Source organism: Leishmania martiniquensis, chromosome 35 (assembly GCF_017916325.1).
Source record: "Leishmania martiniquensis isolate LSCM1 chromosome 35, whole genome shotgun sequence".
Taxonomy (NCBI): Eukaryota; Euglenozoa; class Kinetoplastea; order Trypanosomatida; family Trypanosomatidae; genus Leishmania; species Leishmania martiniquensis.
The window spans coordinates 1,697,312-1,713,040 of NC_090170.1; the positions used below are offsets into that span (position 1 = coordinate 1,697,312).

Consider the following 15,729-nt stretch of genomic DNA (forward strand, 5'->3'; position numbering starts at 1 on the left):
ACGTGTCCGTTCGGCGTCTGTGACTCCTGCTTAATGAAAGGCACAGGGCTCGACTCAAGCGGTGCGGTTGGGGTTCTTTTGTAGAAGGCTTTCTGACACCCCCCGCCTGCCCAACCACTCACTTTATTATTTTTTGTATCGTCGTCTGTTGCCTCTTGATCGAATACATCTCTTGCCGCTGCTGTGGCGAGGCGCTATGGCCCTTTTTTCCATCTCCCCGCCCCTGCCCCTCGCGTGTGTCGCTCTGCTTATGTTGCCGATGCGTGTGCGTGGGTCTTCTTCGAGTCGTTCAGGGATGCCAAATCTGAAGGGTTCTGTTGATTCCTTTTCGTTTCCTACAATTATTATTTTTTGTGTGTGGTGCCATCGCGCTTGACGCCACGCTGCTGCGAGGGGAAAAGAGAGAGTGAGGGAGAGAAAGCAGGGCTGCGAACACACACACACACACATACACACAAAAGAAACAACGATGCGAACTGCATTCCTGCTTGCCGTTATTTCGCCTGAGGGTGTGAATGTCGTACCGCATGCTCATCGAACACGATACAGAAAGAAGTGAGACAGGAAAAAAAAGAAGGCGAGGCCCTCGTAACCTTGTTTAAGGACTTCATGCTCCGCCCCCTTCCCCTTCCTGCCTCTCTCTCCTTCTCTCCTCTTCGTGCCCCCCTCCCCTCCCCCTTTTTTGCCATGTGCACGATATCCTCCGCCTCACATCCTTTGCCAACTTCTTATGTTTCGCGCTGCTCGCCTTCGATTTTACTCGCGCCAAAGCTGCACGTTTTTTTCCATTTGCTGTGTGTTCTCTCTTCCCCCCACCCGTGTGCTGTGCCGCCTCCCTCTTGGCCAGCGCAAGCCGCAACTATTCGTAAAAGAAAAACTTCAGGAAATCAAGCTGCAACACGCGCACACCTGCAAGAAGACGGGTGCTTCGCCGCTGTCACAGAGTAGGCACTCTGCTGCCCTCTTACCCTAGGGCGCCTGTACACCGCTTGACGGCGATGGAGGATGGTGGATACCTCACGCCCCCTCCCCCCCACACACACTCGCCGTTTACGGCGCGGAACTGTGTAAGTGCTTCGCTGTCAAGATACTCCCGCAGTGCCTCACCCTCACGTACCCCGTTGTGCTTTTTTGTCTTGTTGCGTTTTCTTCGCGCTTGTGCTTTCACCTTCGACCTTCACTTTCCTCTTTGGAGAAGAAACTAAACTGAGAGACGATGAAGCGCCTCTCTTTCGTGCAGCCGGCTGCGCTCGTAGGCCACGGTAGCACCACGGCTGTGCAGGTCCACCGGCGATATGCTGCGGCCGTGGTAGACGGTGATGGGCGATTGAACGCTGAGACGACGCAGGGTGAGAAGCATGAGGCGGATCAGCAGCAGCGAAGGGATTTCAGGGGAAACGCTCTAGGCGCCGCTGCTGAGGAAGAGGCTCCGCGGCGGCGCAACATAATAGTGCTCAGCAACACCACCAAGGCCGTGTACGTGCATCCAACAAACCACATCGCCTCCTGGTACTGGTTCATCACGGACTTCCATAAGTGGTTCATTGGCATAGTGTTTCTGTTCGTCGGCACACAGGTGATAGCGCGCTATCGAGTGTCAAAGCTTCAGACAGCAACACAGGCACAGATTGGAGAAAACCTGCTTGACCAGCGCACTCGGGACTTGCTGGGCGACATCGAGGTGCTGCGCAAGAAAGACCCCATTCGGCTGGAGCATGAGGCTAACGTTTACCACGAGCAGTTCTGGAAGCGGCGTGCGATGGCGGTGGCCCAGTCGCGCAGCGAGGTGCGGTCGCTCGAAATCCAGCGCGGCAAGCTGCAGGGCGAGGCCCGAGGTACGGACATGACGGAGTGGTTGGGAGCAAAGGCCAAGGACGATGAGGAGCGCGAGGTGGCACGCCGCACGCAGGACTACATTCAAGGGTTCCATCAGCATTTGAAATCAAAGCGCCTCATCTAGCGGGCGCGCAGTACGGCATATGTTTTTTTTTCTCTTTGCTCTTGCTTCGGTCGCTTCTTGGTGGTGGTGGAGCTCGCGTGCCTGAGGGCGGCGACGCTACTTGTCACCGTCACGCTTCGGCACCAGCGACGCCCATGTGTGTGCACGCGGGTCTGGGCGTCTGTGTCTGCGCATTCTTGGTGAAGATGCCAGCACGTTTCATCTCTCTGGGCCTTACGGGCGTCGTTGTTTTCGCGAGGAGGATGGCTCGCAGCTGGCCTGTGCTGCGCACCGCGGTGGTGGCTTACACGAACTAGCACACTCTGTATGTTTCGTTTCCATGTCTGTGCTTCTGTGGGCGTGTCTGCGTGCGTGTATGCGGGACCCGGCAAGCTTTCCAGGGCATTGCACACGCTAATAGCAGACGTGTAAGAACAGGCGAACGCGGAAATTAGGGCGCAACTTTAGGCGCCCCGTGGACCGTTTTCTCTTAAAGACACACAATGGCGTCACCTTGCAGCAAAAAAATCGCATTAAGGAACTCGGGAGGTGACACATATTCGCTATGCCGCCCGTGCAGACGCTGACGTAGCCGCTTCTATGCGCCTGAGGGTCTGCTCTGTAGTATGAAATGCGCTGCACGCACGATAACTGCGCAAAAAGAGGGCCGGATTGGCGGAAAGGAGAAGCGACAAAAAAAAGGCAGCATCATTTCTTGGCATGCTTGGCGCACCTCAATAGGCGCGGCGCGGATACGGGGAAACAGCAATAGCTGTGGCCACCACCCCATCCCTCGAGCGTGTATGGCCCGCCCGCTCTACGCTTGCCCTTATGTCAATGGTGCTCTTTCTACCACGCTCACCTGCTACACAACTCGAGTCGGCTTGGCATCTCCTTACCTTCTTTCTGCACCGCTGGTGCACGCTTCTTTCTGTGTGTGAATGTCGGCGTCTGTTTTTCGCACGACCCTCCTCATGTAGAAAGAATTCGAAACAATAAAAAAGCAGTAGCGTATCACCACGTGTCGATAGACAGCGAACATGTGGGGGAGCCTCCTGTTCGCCGGCTCTTTCACTGTTACCGCACTGGCGGTGGTGAGCTGCGGACTGCTATACCTGCTTCTGGGACTCACCCAGATTTTATTGGCGGCAACCGAGTTCGTAGCGCCGACTCCAGATAAACCATCGGGCGGGATGCAGCAGATCATCGGTGCCTTGAGTCCCATCTTTGCCAGGGGCGAGATACTGAAGCACCTGAACCAGTCTGCGTTCGCTGCCGCCGCTGTTTTGCTCTCCTTGGTGGCCCTGCTGATCTTTATCGAGGAGGCGCTACTACGGGTAAAAGAGAAGTTGCGTGAATGGGCGCGGCTACCTAGTCCGGAGGTATTGCACTATTACAACCGGAATAGCTACGACACAGCACTCGCTGGGGCCGGACGCGGACTTTCTCTCAAGAAAGGAATGTGATGAAGACGGCCAAAAACCGAAAGGTGAGAAAGGGGATGGGCCAACGCTCTGTGACTGCTGAGTCAGCGGACCTGGGTGCGTATGTGATTGAGCGTGCCTCAGGTAGCCTGAAAGATTGTCGACGACTCGCCCACGCCTGTGCAAACCTCACAAAAGAGTTTCGGAGTCCAATAGGTGCGTGCTTGCGCGTCCAAATAAAGCTTCCGCATGTGTCTGGCCGTTCTCAAAGAGGCGAAGCGCACTCTTGGCCGCCACGACGTTCACGAGGGCACAATAGAGTGGGAACGCCTTCTCTCGTCTGCGTCATCATGTCCCCAAATGCACCCACTGCTCTCTTTCGCCTGGAAAGCCGCATGGGGAGGGGGGAGGAAGGCGTCACCTTAGCCCTCTTGTCTGTATCCTTCCGCCTCTCGTGTGACTGAGGGGAAACTTTGCCTTTGCGACTGTTGCCGCTTTCGTCCCTCTTCCTCACCCGCTCGCTCTCCCGGCTCTTCTCTTTTCTTCTCGGTGTTTGCGAGAAAGAGGAGGAGTCGGGCGGCAGGTGGCAGCACCGACACATAAGCTGCTTCTGCGCTGAGGGGCGACACGCACGAGTGCGCGTAAACGACACACCTGTGCGGCTGCACGGAGGCCATCTTTTTTTGTTTGTTTCTCTCGCTACCCACGCACGGCGTGATTGGAGACCACCCTCCTATGCGTTGCCGTCCCAGTAAGGACAGTGTGTGTCTCCCCCTTGAGGAAGGCGCCTTTGCAGCCACTGCCGATGCGCACACATTCGTTGCTTTGCCGCGGGTTGCTGCGGCGCACGTCATGTCATTACCGTCGCTTTGTCCCTCCATGGGAAAAGGATGGGAAGACGGCCGAGGAGTTTTTTGGCGGCATTTTACAGAGCGCCAACCCCATCCAAAGGCAGCGCAAGGAAGCGGAGCGCCAACGGCGGCTCGAAGAGGCCGTCGCGGTTGAGGCCGCTCTGTCGCCGGAGGAGCAGCAAAGATTGGAGGCTATGGAGGCGCACAACGCGGCCATTGCCGAGGAGCGACGCAATTTTCTCCCGTACGGGGCAACCCCGAAAAAGTACTTTGAAACTGCCTGCATGGCTGCCTGGGGTGAGTACAAGGCCGCCCTACAATCCTCAATGAAGGGCACAGCCGCATCGCCGTCTCTGTCGGGTGGTGAGGACTCGTATTCTTGGAGCGTGCAGCACCAGTTGGAGAGCGACATGGAGGATAAGATCCCATACAAGTACGACGCCTATGTGGAACCGGCAGCATCGCTGTCGTCTTTATCGGCTCCCAAAAGCCCACAATGGCCGCTGCACGGGTCTGTAGGCGTGGTGGTAGACATCGACGGCGTCTTGTACCGTAGCCACCGCCTCATCCCAGGAGCTGACGTCGCCATACAGCACCTTTCCATGCTGCGTGTTCCGTTTGCGTTCATGACAAATGGTGGCGGCAAAAGCGAAGCCGAAAAGGCGGAGGAGCTCTCTGCGCTGCTGGGCTGTCACATTGACGCGCACCAGGTGCTGCTTGCCCATAGCCCGATGCGCCTACTCGTCCCTGAGTACGCCGAGGAGCGCGTGCTGGTCGTTGGTGCGCCGCACTGCGCGAATATCGCGTGCCAGTATGGCTTTCGGCGGGCAATCTCTGTTCAGCAGTACCAATGCGAGCACCCTGAGATGGTGCCGTTTAAGAAGTGGGGTGAGCTGAAGCGGGCGGCACCGGGCTCCGTGCCGTTTCCTGCCATCCGTGCCATTCTCCAGATGAGCGACCCGGAGGACGCCTTCAACGACATCCAGACGGTGCTGGACGTTCTCCTCGCCCCCGGTGGCCAGGTCGGCTCGTACGTCTCCAGCACTCAGACGACGCCGTACTTTGCCGCTGCTGACGACTTATTATGGTCCACCGAGGCGCCGCTGCCGCGGCTCGGCCAGGGCGCCTTTCGCGAGATGCTGGCCTCAGTGTACGAGAGCGTTACCGGACAAGGTATGCAAGTGCTGCAGTATGGGAAGCCCCGGGCTATCGCGTACGCATTTGCGGAGCAGCGCGTGAAGAAGTTGTCGGCGTCGCTGGGGTGGGACCCGAACCAGCTGCGCTCTATCTTCATGGTCGGTGACAATGTCGAGAGCGACATTGTCGGCGCCAATGCCGCTGGTGGTCTGTGGACTAGCGTGCATGTGCTCTCCGGCATCGGGCGTGCGCCAGCCGCCCGTCGCACATTGAGCGTTGGCGATGGCGAACTGGAGTGGATCGAGTCGTGTGTCTCCAAGACACCGCACTACGTCGCGCCCACGCTCGATCACTTTGTGCGCGAGCTGCTCGCGTTCCCCGAGGCGGCGCTCCTGCAGAACAAGACGCCGTACTATGGGAAGCCGAATCCAGTCGACCTGAGAGGTGCATATAACTTTCGTGAGTGAAGCGCACTCGATATCGACGGCCTTCTCCCGTCGTTCCGTCCTTTCTGCACCGCACGGCACACGTGTAAGGCACGAAGTGACGGCGAGGTACGTGCCTATCGCCAGTAGAGGTGGATGGCCAAGCGGTCTAGAATGAGGTCACTTGTTCTGCCGCAGCGATTTTTCGCTTGATACGTAGAAGACGTAAGGGGGGGTACATGCGCAGTGCGCGCAGGCGACGGCTTGCGACGAGGCCACCGTCAGCATGGGCATGGTCGCCTACACCAACGTTCCCTGCTGTGCAACCACTACATGTCATTCCCCTCTGCCGGGTACGTGTGATGTCCTCAGCGCCGACTACTCTCGAACGCTTTCGTGCTCACCTCCCGCGTTCCTCCGGCTAGCAACTAACTTGCTCGTGGCTCCATATGCGTCGCTTCCTTCCTGCTCCGTTGCAAAGTGGCAAGGAAAAGGGGGTCAGGGGAAATCGTAGGGCCCATCCTTTCGCTGGCGGCACTGTGCATCCGTGCGCCCATGCTCTCTTCTTTTACCTACCCGCTCCCCCCTCCTCTTCGTCAGCACTGCGCCCATCAATCCGATCACACACACATACACATACACGCATAGACGCGTCTGCAAGTCAGCGGGGGAATACGGGTAACATTCAACATGAACCCGAACGATGCTGCGGAGAAGCTGTTGCAGAATCCACGGTTCCTCGAGCTCTTCCAGCGAGCGCTCGGCGGCGGCGGCCATCGCGACGGCGGGGACGTTGGCGACACGCTCAAGTCGATGCCCAAGGAGGGCGACCCGAAGCGGGAGGAGTGGCTGCGCGCCTTGCAGGCACGCCTGCAGCAGGAGACGGAAAAGGAGGTGAAGAAGGACCTGGAGCAGGTGCACAGTGACGAGCATGGCCAGTGGATGTTCGTCATGCCAGAGCCGGGCTTCTGTATCAAAACAAGCGTCGCCGGTGGGTCGAAGGTATTCCTTAACATATGCCAGCACGCACGCATCGGGGAGCCGGTGCCGATGGAACTGGATACGGGGGACGCTGGCCAGCAGGACCCGGCGGAGATGCGCTATCGCGTTCCGATCAGCTGCGGTCAGGCGCGGCCCGACCGGGACAAAAAAGGAAAGCCCTGCAAAGTGTACGATGTCATCGTCAACCCGTCGACCGTCCGGCGCTGCGGTGAGGATCATGAGTTCCGCCGCTTTGTGGCCGCGCTGTGCATGCAGTGGATCAAACAGAAATCGGAGCCCACTCTGAATGCCGATGAGTTTCGAAACCTTAACTTCAAATGCAAAGGTACGCTGGAACCGCAGCGCATTCGCCTCTCCACTCAGCAGAAAGAGCGCAATGCAATGGGTGACGAGATTCGTTTGCCGACCGCTTCCGACACCGCGACAGCGCCTTCGCAGGTGGCCGGCTCTCAAGGCAACGGCAAGCTAATCGAGGAGATGCTGCCATCGGCTGACGCCAGCGCAGGCTCGTCAACAGGGGCCGCACCCGCGTCGACACCGGGGCCAACCGTAAAGGAGGTGAGAGCGGAGGGTATGTATAGTTGGACCTCGCACAAGAGGCCTGCGTCGAACCCGTACTTTAAGGAGAACGTGCCTGCTTTTTTCGCTGTTACGCTTCATCTGCCAGGAGTCCAAACAATTCGAGAGGTCGATGTGCGTATCAGCCACCGACGAGTGGATTGCTACTACATCGACGAGGTCGTTGAGGAACAGGAGCAGAAAGAAGAAGCTGCGGCATCCAGTGGGGGCTGTCGTTGCGCGGTGACTGCGTCAAACAAAGATTTCGGCGCCTCCCCGTTTCTCTCGGCCACGCTTGACTACCCCGTCTCCGATGACGTGGTGGAGGCCAAGTACGTGCGGAAGACATCGCTGCTGAAGTTGAAGCTGGAGGTGAAGCTACCCGACGAGACGCAGTCTCCCGTCACTCGCCCGGAGCGTGATGTGACGGAGGTGGAGGAGGAGGAGCGGCAGCGCGAAAACGCAGAGCGCGAAAAGAAATGGGCTGCTGCCAAAGAAAAGCATGAGCGCCAGCAGCAGGAAGAAGCTGCTGTGATGGCAGAGCGACGTAGCTGCGTTGAGAATCTGACCGCCGTTCAATCTGGCGATATCCCGCCCATTATTCGAACTGAGGTCGATCAGATGCCGCGCGAGCAGCTGCCGTGTATGCTTCACCGATTGGAGGGGCGCATCCGTAAAGGGGACTCGGTGGATGCGTTGCTGGAGAAGCTCCCAGACCCAGTGCTAGACGCGCTGATCGACTATATTCGCGAGAAGTTATCGCTGCTACCACGTGAGCGGAAGACAACGGACTCAAAAGGGGATGACAAGGCAGCATCGCTCTTCTCCTCGCATGAAGCGCACTCGGCCTTAGACGTCCCGCCGTCGGTGTCGAATGCTTCTGGAGCTGAGGTGTCCAACAAGAGGGCGACAGCGGAGAGCTATCCGCGGCCAATGGAAGAGTTTAACGTGACAAAGCAGTCTGAGGAGCTTTTTGGCGTGGCCTTCCACAACCGGTACCTCTTCGCGTTGGACTGATCGACCAGCGATGTTTAGAGCAACACAGCATGGGGGTAGAGGCACCGCCATACCTTTTTCCCTCTTGGTCTCTTTCACGTGGATCACCTGTAGGCTGTGGCTTACAGAGCCGTTTTGTGCTGTCTAGCACGTACCTTTTCGTTGCTTCTGATGTACAGATGATGATGGTGACGCATCACATGACTCCACAGCCGAGAAAGTGGCAGATCCTTGCGCCTCGAGGCGACGCCAGGGAGCCGGCTGCCTCTCGGTCGTAGTACATGAGAGGAGAGAGAGTGACTATCGCCGAGCATTCACCACGGAGAACATCGCAGTGCTCAGCTGTTAAGGGCAACTCAGAAGGCCACGCATGGCTTGCCTCCGGTACACCTTTGCAGAAGGTAAACTGAAGGGGAGACGAAGCACCGACGTGGATGCCAAATCCCGGCGTCTGCTCGTTCGTTTGTATGTATGTGTGTGTGTCTGTGTGTGTATGGGGAGGGGGGTCCTTCCTTCGCCTTCTCCGTTCCGTATGCGATGCATGAGCGCCACCCTATCTATTCACGCGATGAGATCGTCGTGGCTCTGGTTGCGGCAAGGCCGCCTAATTAGTCTCCTGCCCTCTCTCTAGGTTGCCGATGCTTCCTCCGCATTGTGGCGCTCACTCCCGCTTCTCTCGCTCAAAGTTGAAGAAGATTGAGTGGTGGCGTTTGCAGAGCGTATCTGACGCAATCAATCCTCTCTCAGACCCAACACCCGCTCCCATACATCTCCACCACGTCCCCTTCTCATGCGACACTCTCAGATGCATAGAAGAGAAAATGCGCAGGCGTAGACGCGCCTACTTCGCTCTCTTTCTCTCGCTGTGTATATCCTGATAAACGGTGTATGCTTCCGTGCCGATCGTGGCACAGAAGGTAGCTGTTAATGGTGTTGACGTCCTCCGTTACGTTTTTCGTCTGCGCGAAAGAACGGCACACGCACACGCGCGCGCGCACGCAGACATGTACACACGTTTCATGATCGTTTCCTCTCATCCACACTCCCACACGTATATCCATCTTTTTCTTTTGCTTTTTTTTTTGTTACTGCTTCGACTCCGCATCTGCCACAGCACACTCGCTCACAGAAGCGTTACTTTCTGGCGTTCTGTTTTCGTACGCTTGCGGCTGTTTCTCTGTCGTGTCCTTCACATCTTCCCTGCCGTTTAAGCTGTAGGTGTATGACCTTCATCAAGCGCGTCAGCGGCCTTCTTGCGTAACTGCGGTGAGGCGAAAGCTCTGCGCTCAGCACCTCTGCCGCTCCTTCTCCCTCCCCCCTCCTCTTTTAACCCAAACAGAAAAGCCGAATAGCACAAGGTGCTCCTATTTGAAGCGCCAGCTCCTCAGGCCTTTCATATTGTTGTTGGATTGCGCTCGCCATGCTGCGTCGCTCGTGTATAACGCGCGTGCACCTCTTCAGCGCGCTGGTCCCTGAGGTGAAGGTGCGAGCACCGCATTTCTTGACCGCTGAGGGTGTCGCTGTAGCTAAAGTCGCGCTCGAGGAGCGCAAGTCGTACTTGGACTACCCCGAGCTGGTTCAATGCATAGAGGCACTCGGCAACGTTGACAATGCAATCACACAGAGGGACGTGACAAAGAAGCTGAGTAAGTGCGTGGACGCGCTTCGGGCGCAGCTGTACCGAAAGGACATGACCGATCCACAACGGCGGCTGGAGCTACACGAAGCCATCATGGCGGCGGGCTTTTACGAGCGTGTCATCAGCGTGACCCAGCTCGAGGGGGAGGGAATTCGCTACGTGATGAACCACTTCAACTTCGATGTCCGCCGCGACACGCGTATCACTCAAAAGGTGCACGAGGCGCTGTCGGAGGAAAGGACGACGACGCCAGAGTCAGAGCAGCTGCTGCGCAACCTGCTCCTTCTCGAGCGTCGCCTCACTGGCAAGTACCGCTTCTCTCAATTCAACGGTCGCCGCTGGTTCGCGCTTGGCATGCCGCTTTCCGAGATCACGACAGAAAAAGAAGCGCAGCGTCTCCTCAGCATTGACGTCATAAAGAGCGAAGGTAACTTCACCTTTGGGGAAGTGGATTCGGAGAAGTTATGGAAGACCATCACGATTAGCCCAAACGAGGAGCAACACGTCACGTTCGCCGACGCGGGGAATATCTTCAAGAATGCTCGCGACACGGACACAACGTTTGAGTTGCGCGTCCAGAAGCCGCAGGCACCGCCAGACTTCTGGGAGCGGCTCCACGAAGCGCTGCTGCGGTATTGGGTTCTGTGGTTTGCAGCATGGGTGACCTTTTTCATGATAGATGAAGAGATCATCACGCTGGTGGCGCTCATCTTCCTGAAGCACCGTCAGACAAAGATCCTGGAGGAGGAGGCACACAGGACGGGAGGCAAAGTCTATATCGCATCCGCTGTGGGCCGCTCGCGGGATTGATAGTGGCAGCCGGGTGCCGCGGTGAGTGGGGGCGTACGATGATGCGTGTCCTTGCTGATGTGGAAGCGCGAGTGAACGCGCGCTTCTTTTTCAGCCCGTATGTGTGTACTACAATGATTTTTTTCCCAAACGCGGAGGAGGAGATGCCGCCGCGCGCTCGATTGCTCTCGCATCTGTGCGCACTTACACAGCCCTGTCCTCCTTCTGCAGCTTCGTTCGCTGGGAGTCGGAGCCGCTCTGACGGCCTTGAGGACACCAGGGTACATAAGGAGAGTCGGCATGCGACCAAGCGCTGCGACGTATGCTCCGACAAGAATAGGGGTGGCCGCGAGCATGAAACGACTCCTACGCGCATTTGCCCGTAGCGCTCCTCGAAGAGAAGCGGAAGGAGCGCCGCGCTCCGCCACTTTCTGACGAATAGAGTTCGCGGGTCATTTACCCTCTCTTTAGCCGACACGCAGCGATGACGACGCTGCCCCCCGATTCCTCTTTCATCTCTCTTTTTGTCCCTTCGCACGAGGGGGGCGCTGACGTCCCTTGCACGGCAGCTGGTTGCACTATGCGCTGGGTGCCTCCTGCTTCCTCTTCGAGCCTAACCGCCCCTTCGATGCTCACCGACCATATTCTCTGCTGACGCAACCACCCCCCTCCCCTCCCCTTTGCGGTCTCTCTAACTCATTTCACTGTAGCCGCGTACGCTTGCGTGCCTCTCACATGTCCCCTAGATCTGTAATAGCGCCTTCTCATCCTCTTGCGGAGAACTCTATCTCTTCGTGCGGCTCAGTGGTACTTCTTCATTTTTCCTCTCCGCCCACCGGACACCCGTCTTAGAGCGCGCGTGTGGAAGCGGCGTGGACGACACGCAGAGCACGCTGTACCGCGCCACTGCCGACACCTTTTCTTTGGGGCTACACCCAACTGGTGTACACAACTTAATGCACAAGGAAAGCGCACAATGGGCTCTCTACATCGTTTTTTCAGCGGCTCTCTCTCGCTCCCTATTCATGCATTCTTCCTGCTGCTGTTCTGCCTCTTTGCTGCCGGTGCGTACAACTGGGCTCTCAAAGTGTATCGCACGCAGCCGCTGAATATTAACCCTATCTTGTACCCTCTCTTCACCGAAATCAACGTCTCATCCTTCGCGCCGACGATGCGCGAGAAGTACTACCGACTATGGCGCACCTACGACTGGATGGCGGACGGCTACGCCGCCCCGCGCGTTGACGGGGCTTATAACCGACTTCCCATTTTTTACGTGCACGGCAACGGTGGCTCCTACTACTGCGCGCGCTCTCTGGCTCGCTTTATCTATGAATCGAACGCACGGCTTCGGCAGCGGGCGATGCGCGAGTACCGCCGCAATGTGAAGCGTCAGCTATACCACGAATATAGCGCCAACCAATCCCTCGAGGAGCTGGAGGAGGGGATGCGCATCCCACAGTGGCTGCAGCACCGCGTAGAGGAGAAGGTCATACGAGAGGGGGTGCCGCTGCTGGGCGTGGAGCTCTTTTCGGTAGACTTTTTGGAAGAGTCCTCCACCCATTCGGCATCTATCAGCGTAAAAGAGGCGCGCTTCCTAAACCACTCCGTCCACCTCGTAGTGAGTGGGTTCCTGCGCACATACGCGGACATCCTCGCCGCGCCGCCAGCCCCGGTGTTCGATATCGAGACGCTCGACAAGAACGACACCCGCCGCACAAGCGCCACCACTACGCTCTCCGCAGCCGGCAGGAAGTTGCTGAAGCAAATCGAGAAGGAGTACTCAAGTAGTGTGTGCAGCCACTCTTCGCTCGTCGCGGATGAGAAGCAGTGCTTGCAGGCCGTCAACCTGGTGAAGCGGTTCTCAACTCTGGAGCGGGTGCGGGCGGAGGTGCACCGGGTGCAGCAGCAAGGTATCTGGATCTGGGCGGAATCGCTTGGCGGCGTAACGGCCCTCCTGGCCGCCGTCTTAGCGCCTCACCTCTACGCGGGAATGGTGATGGTAGGTACGCCGATACACTACCCGCCGCTGTTCTTTGACCACGCAAGCGTGTGGCTTTACGAAATTCTCGACGCAGCGGTGTTGCTGCGCTACCCCGCACCGGAAGACACGGAACGAGCGCGCGAGAGCAACACCCAGTGGCCAGAACTGCTGTCGGACACAAGGCACCCCAACGACCTCCTACACGCCCTCCGCTCCCTGCCGCCCGCTGAGCTGAAGCATCGCCTGGACCCCCTCACGCTGCTCACTGTCAACGGTGGCACTTTGGATGATATCGTTCCGTCCATCTCCGGCCACCTGCAGCGCTCCACACCGCGTACGCCTGGTACACTCGTCAATCGTAGCTCCCTCCTGCAGGTCGGTGGGCATCGACGCGACCTCTCCACCGAAACGCTCCGCGGCTGCGGTGCCGCCATGGACCACCGCGGTCTCGTGTACAGTCTTCAGTTTCTGCAGCCCTCTGCAGACTCTTTGGTGCAAGCGGCACTACTGCCGGACGCCGATGCGCACCTTGGTCGTGAGGAGAGACGGCCGTCACTGCACCGCGATCGACTGTTCCCCAGCGTGGTGGAGACACTTGACAGGCGCCGCCTTGACGAGCGGCGGCTCGAGCATATCTTCATGTCATCTGTGCGTGACTCAATCACAGGCAAATACGTGAAGGAGTCGAACTTCCGCGCGTTGTCGGAGCACCTGAAGCAGGTGTGCGCAGACAGCGACGTGCCAATCGACTACAACGACCTGCCCGTGTACGACGAGGCAGACTCGAGCAGCGGTTATTATAGTGGCGCAAAGACGCTAAACGTGCTCATCGGACTAACGACGCTCGAGCCGGAGCGCGTGTTTGTCCCCAACGTCCAGCTTTTTTACGACCAAGCACGCGAATCACCCATTGTCGACTCAGAGGTGGAGGAGCGGGCAGCGACGTTGCTGCATCTGCCTACGATGTACAAAGGCACAAAGCCAATACCTGGCCGAACACTGCGCACGGCCGTCAGCTTTGCCATATACCGGCGCAGGAAGAAGCGCCGGCATCAGACGTGGCTTTGGCCGCGCTTCTGCATGCTAGTAAGCAACGACCAGGGCTTAGGCACCACACGCATGTATCTCCAGTACGACAAGATCGACCTCTCCACCTTCCCCTATGCCGCTGAAAATCGCGCGCTGCATCGCTTTCGCCGTGCCTTCGGAGGTAAAGTGCAGGTGCACAGGCAGCCTGGCTACGCACTGGTGCGCGGCGTGGACAGCGCTTTGCTGGAGCCGCGACTGCAGGTGCGGACGGACGACGCGGCGGAGGTGTTCCCGCTTGTCATGTGCGGCTCACTACACTCCTTTTACCTCGCCCTGCGCGGTCATGGATCGCTGCCCGCCGACGAGCCGGAGGACCAACTGCAGTATTTCTACGGCCCCTTTCACGAAAGATCGCACAACTTTACCTATCGCTGGAAACCATTCAGCACCTTTCCGCCTCAGTTGAATGAGACGTACCTCATCTACACCCTCGCAGACAATCGCGGCACCCGTCCCGATGTGCAGCTGCCGACCTACAGTATGTTGCAGCACGCTTCAGCTCTCTCTCCAGAATATTGGATGTGGCTTCTGGAGCTATGGCCACAGCGGTGGCTAGCGGCCTTCTCCATGTATACTGGGATCGCCCGCCTCGGTGGTGCGTCCATCGTTCTCTTCTTCACACTTTTTTTCGCTCTTGGCATGCTCGACGAAAAGATTTGCTCGACGGAGACGTTAAAGGCGGATCTATGGCGGCGTTCGCCCCTTCGGCGCATTCGGATACTACCTCCACTGGCGAGCATGGTAGTGATGGCGCCTGTGCTGGAGTTAGTGACAGGCCTGTGGGCATCAGCGGCACTGAGGGTGTGCCTCTCAGCGGACCCTCTGCCCTATGTAACCGATGCCGAGATGACGGAGCGCATGAGCGTCTGGGAAAAAATCACTCTGATGGTACTGTACGGCATCTGGCCGAGTTACCGCGCGTGCCGCTTCTCCTGGATTTCAATGCAAGGCGCACCAGTGTGGTCAGTGTTTGTGGAACAAATCGCTACGATCTACCTCGGCTTCGGCATGGCGAGCTTCTTCTTACTCGTGATCTGCACCTACCTGGCCGCCGTCGGCGCCGTGACGTGGCCGCTTCGCAGGCTCCTACTGCTGCCGCTCCTTCGGCGTGCACCGAAGGTACTGATGCTGCTTCTGGGGTTGGGGTGGGCAGCACCGACCATTCTGCTGCTGACGTGGCCCTCCTTTCCGCTTTGCTTTGTCGACGTAGTCGCTTCCAGTTTCTTCGCGATTCCCGTGTGGATGCTGCCTCGCTGGACCCGCTCGGGGCACGGCTACCGACTTGTATTCCTTATCTTGGGGATGGCGAGTGCTTTCCCGTCACATTTTAACGGACTCGTTTTGACAGTGCGCAACTTCATCATGCTTCGCAAGACCGCTTCCGCTTTCCTGGACGTGGAGCGGTACACCCCCAGTCGGCCGCAGCTCATCATCTTCGGCATGGTGCAGGCAAGCTTAGCTTGCGCGTACGTATCACTGTTTTGCATCTTGCGCAACGAGGAGACTATTCGGGTGGCCGACGAAGAAAAGCACGACCGCGCTGGCGCGTCTGCATCGACACGGCAATCAGAGGTGAGAAGCAACTACGTGCTGGGCGACGTGGGCCGTCGCGCACCGCGTTTCCGCGCCGTCGTCGAGGTAGTGAACACGACTCTTATTATCGCCAGTTTCTGGGCCTGTGTCATTGCAATGCGGCGCCCGATGGAGGGCAGCGCCGCCCTGGTGGGGAACATGACACTTCTGGGGTACCTGTGCACTTACCTCCTCAGGGAGGTGTAGTCTCTGCTTTCTCATAAAGCCGGTGAGCAGAAAGAGGCGGTGACAGCGACAGCAGTGGCAGGAGCACGCGTCCCATTCAAGGGGAACCGTGAGCACTGCCACTCAGTGTAGGGGCTG

At 58.1% G+C, this 15,729-nt stretch overlaps 6 protein-coding genes across 6 annotated transcripts; all 6 read left to right on the plus strand.

Annotated features, from left to right (window-relative positions):
• Positions 1-1,216: 1,216 nt before the first annotated feature.
• On the plus strand, positions 1,217-1,960 carry LSCM1_01195 (uncharacterized protein; the record flags this gene model as incomplete). Its single annotated transcript, XM_067318819.1, has 1 exon — positions 1,217-1,960. One exon carries the CDS (start codon positions 1,217-1,219, stop codon positions 1,958-1,960), a length of 744 nt encoding a protein of 247 aa, XP_067174924.1.
• A 1,019-nt stretch (positions 1,961-2,979) lies between these two features.
• LSCM1_01196 (uncharacterized protein) lies at positions 2,980-3,405 on the plus strand (the record flags this gene model as incomplete). The annotated part of the gene is made up of 1 exon (XM_067318820.1): positions 2,980-3,405. One exon carries the CDS (start codon positions 2,980-2,982, stop codon positions 3,403-3,405), a length of 426 nt encoding a protein of 141 aa, XP_067174925.1.
• A 763-nt stretch (positions 3,406-4,168) lies between these two features.
• Positions 4,169-5,818, plus strand: LSCM1_01197 (uncharacterized protein; the record flags this gene model as incomplete). Its single annotated transcript, XM_067318821.1, has 1 exon — positions 4,169-5,818. The coding sequence occupies one exon, from the start codon at positions 4,169-4,171 to the stop codon at positions 5,816-5,818; it is 1,650 nt and encodes a 549-aa protein (XP_067174926.1).
• Positions 5,819-6,466: 648 nt separating this feature from the next.
• On the plus strand, positions 6,467-8,353 carry LSCM1_01198 (uncharacterized protein; the record flags this gene model as incomplete). Its single annotated transcript, XM_067318822.1, has 1 exon — positions 6,467-8,353. One exon carries the CDS (start codon positions 6,467-6,469, stop codon positions 8,351-8,353), a length of 1,887 nt encoding a protein of 628 aa, XP_067174927.1.
• Positions 8,354-9,752: 1,399 nt separating this feature from the next.
• LSCM1_01199 (uncharacterized protein) lies at positions 9,753-10,781 on the plus strand (the record flags this gene model as incomplete). The annotated part of the gene is made up of 1 exon (XM_067318823.1): positions 9,753-10,781. The coding sequence occupies one exon, from the start codon at positions 9,753-9,755 to the stop codon at positions 10,779-10,781; it is 1,029 nt and encodes a 342-aa protein (XP_067174928.1).
• A 955-nt stretch (positions 10,782-11,736) lies between these two features.
• LSCM1_01200 (uncharacterized protein) lies at positions 11,737-15,612 on the plus strand (the record flags this gene model as incomplete). The annotated part of the gene is made up of 1 exon (XM_067318824.1): positions 11,737-15,612. One exon carries the CDS (start codon positions 11,737-11,739, stop codon positions 15,610-15,612), a length of 3,876 nt encoding a protein of 1,291 aa, XP_067174929.1.
• Positions 15,613-15,729: the final 117 nt, after the last annotated feature.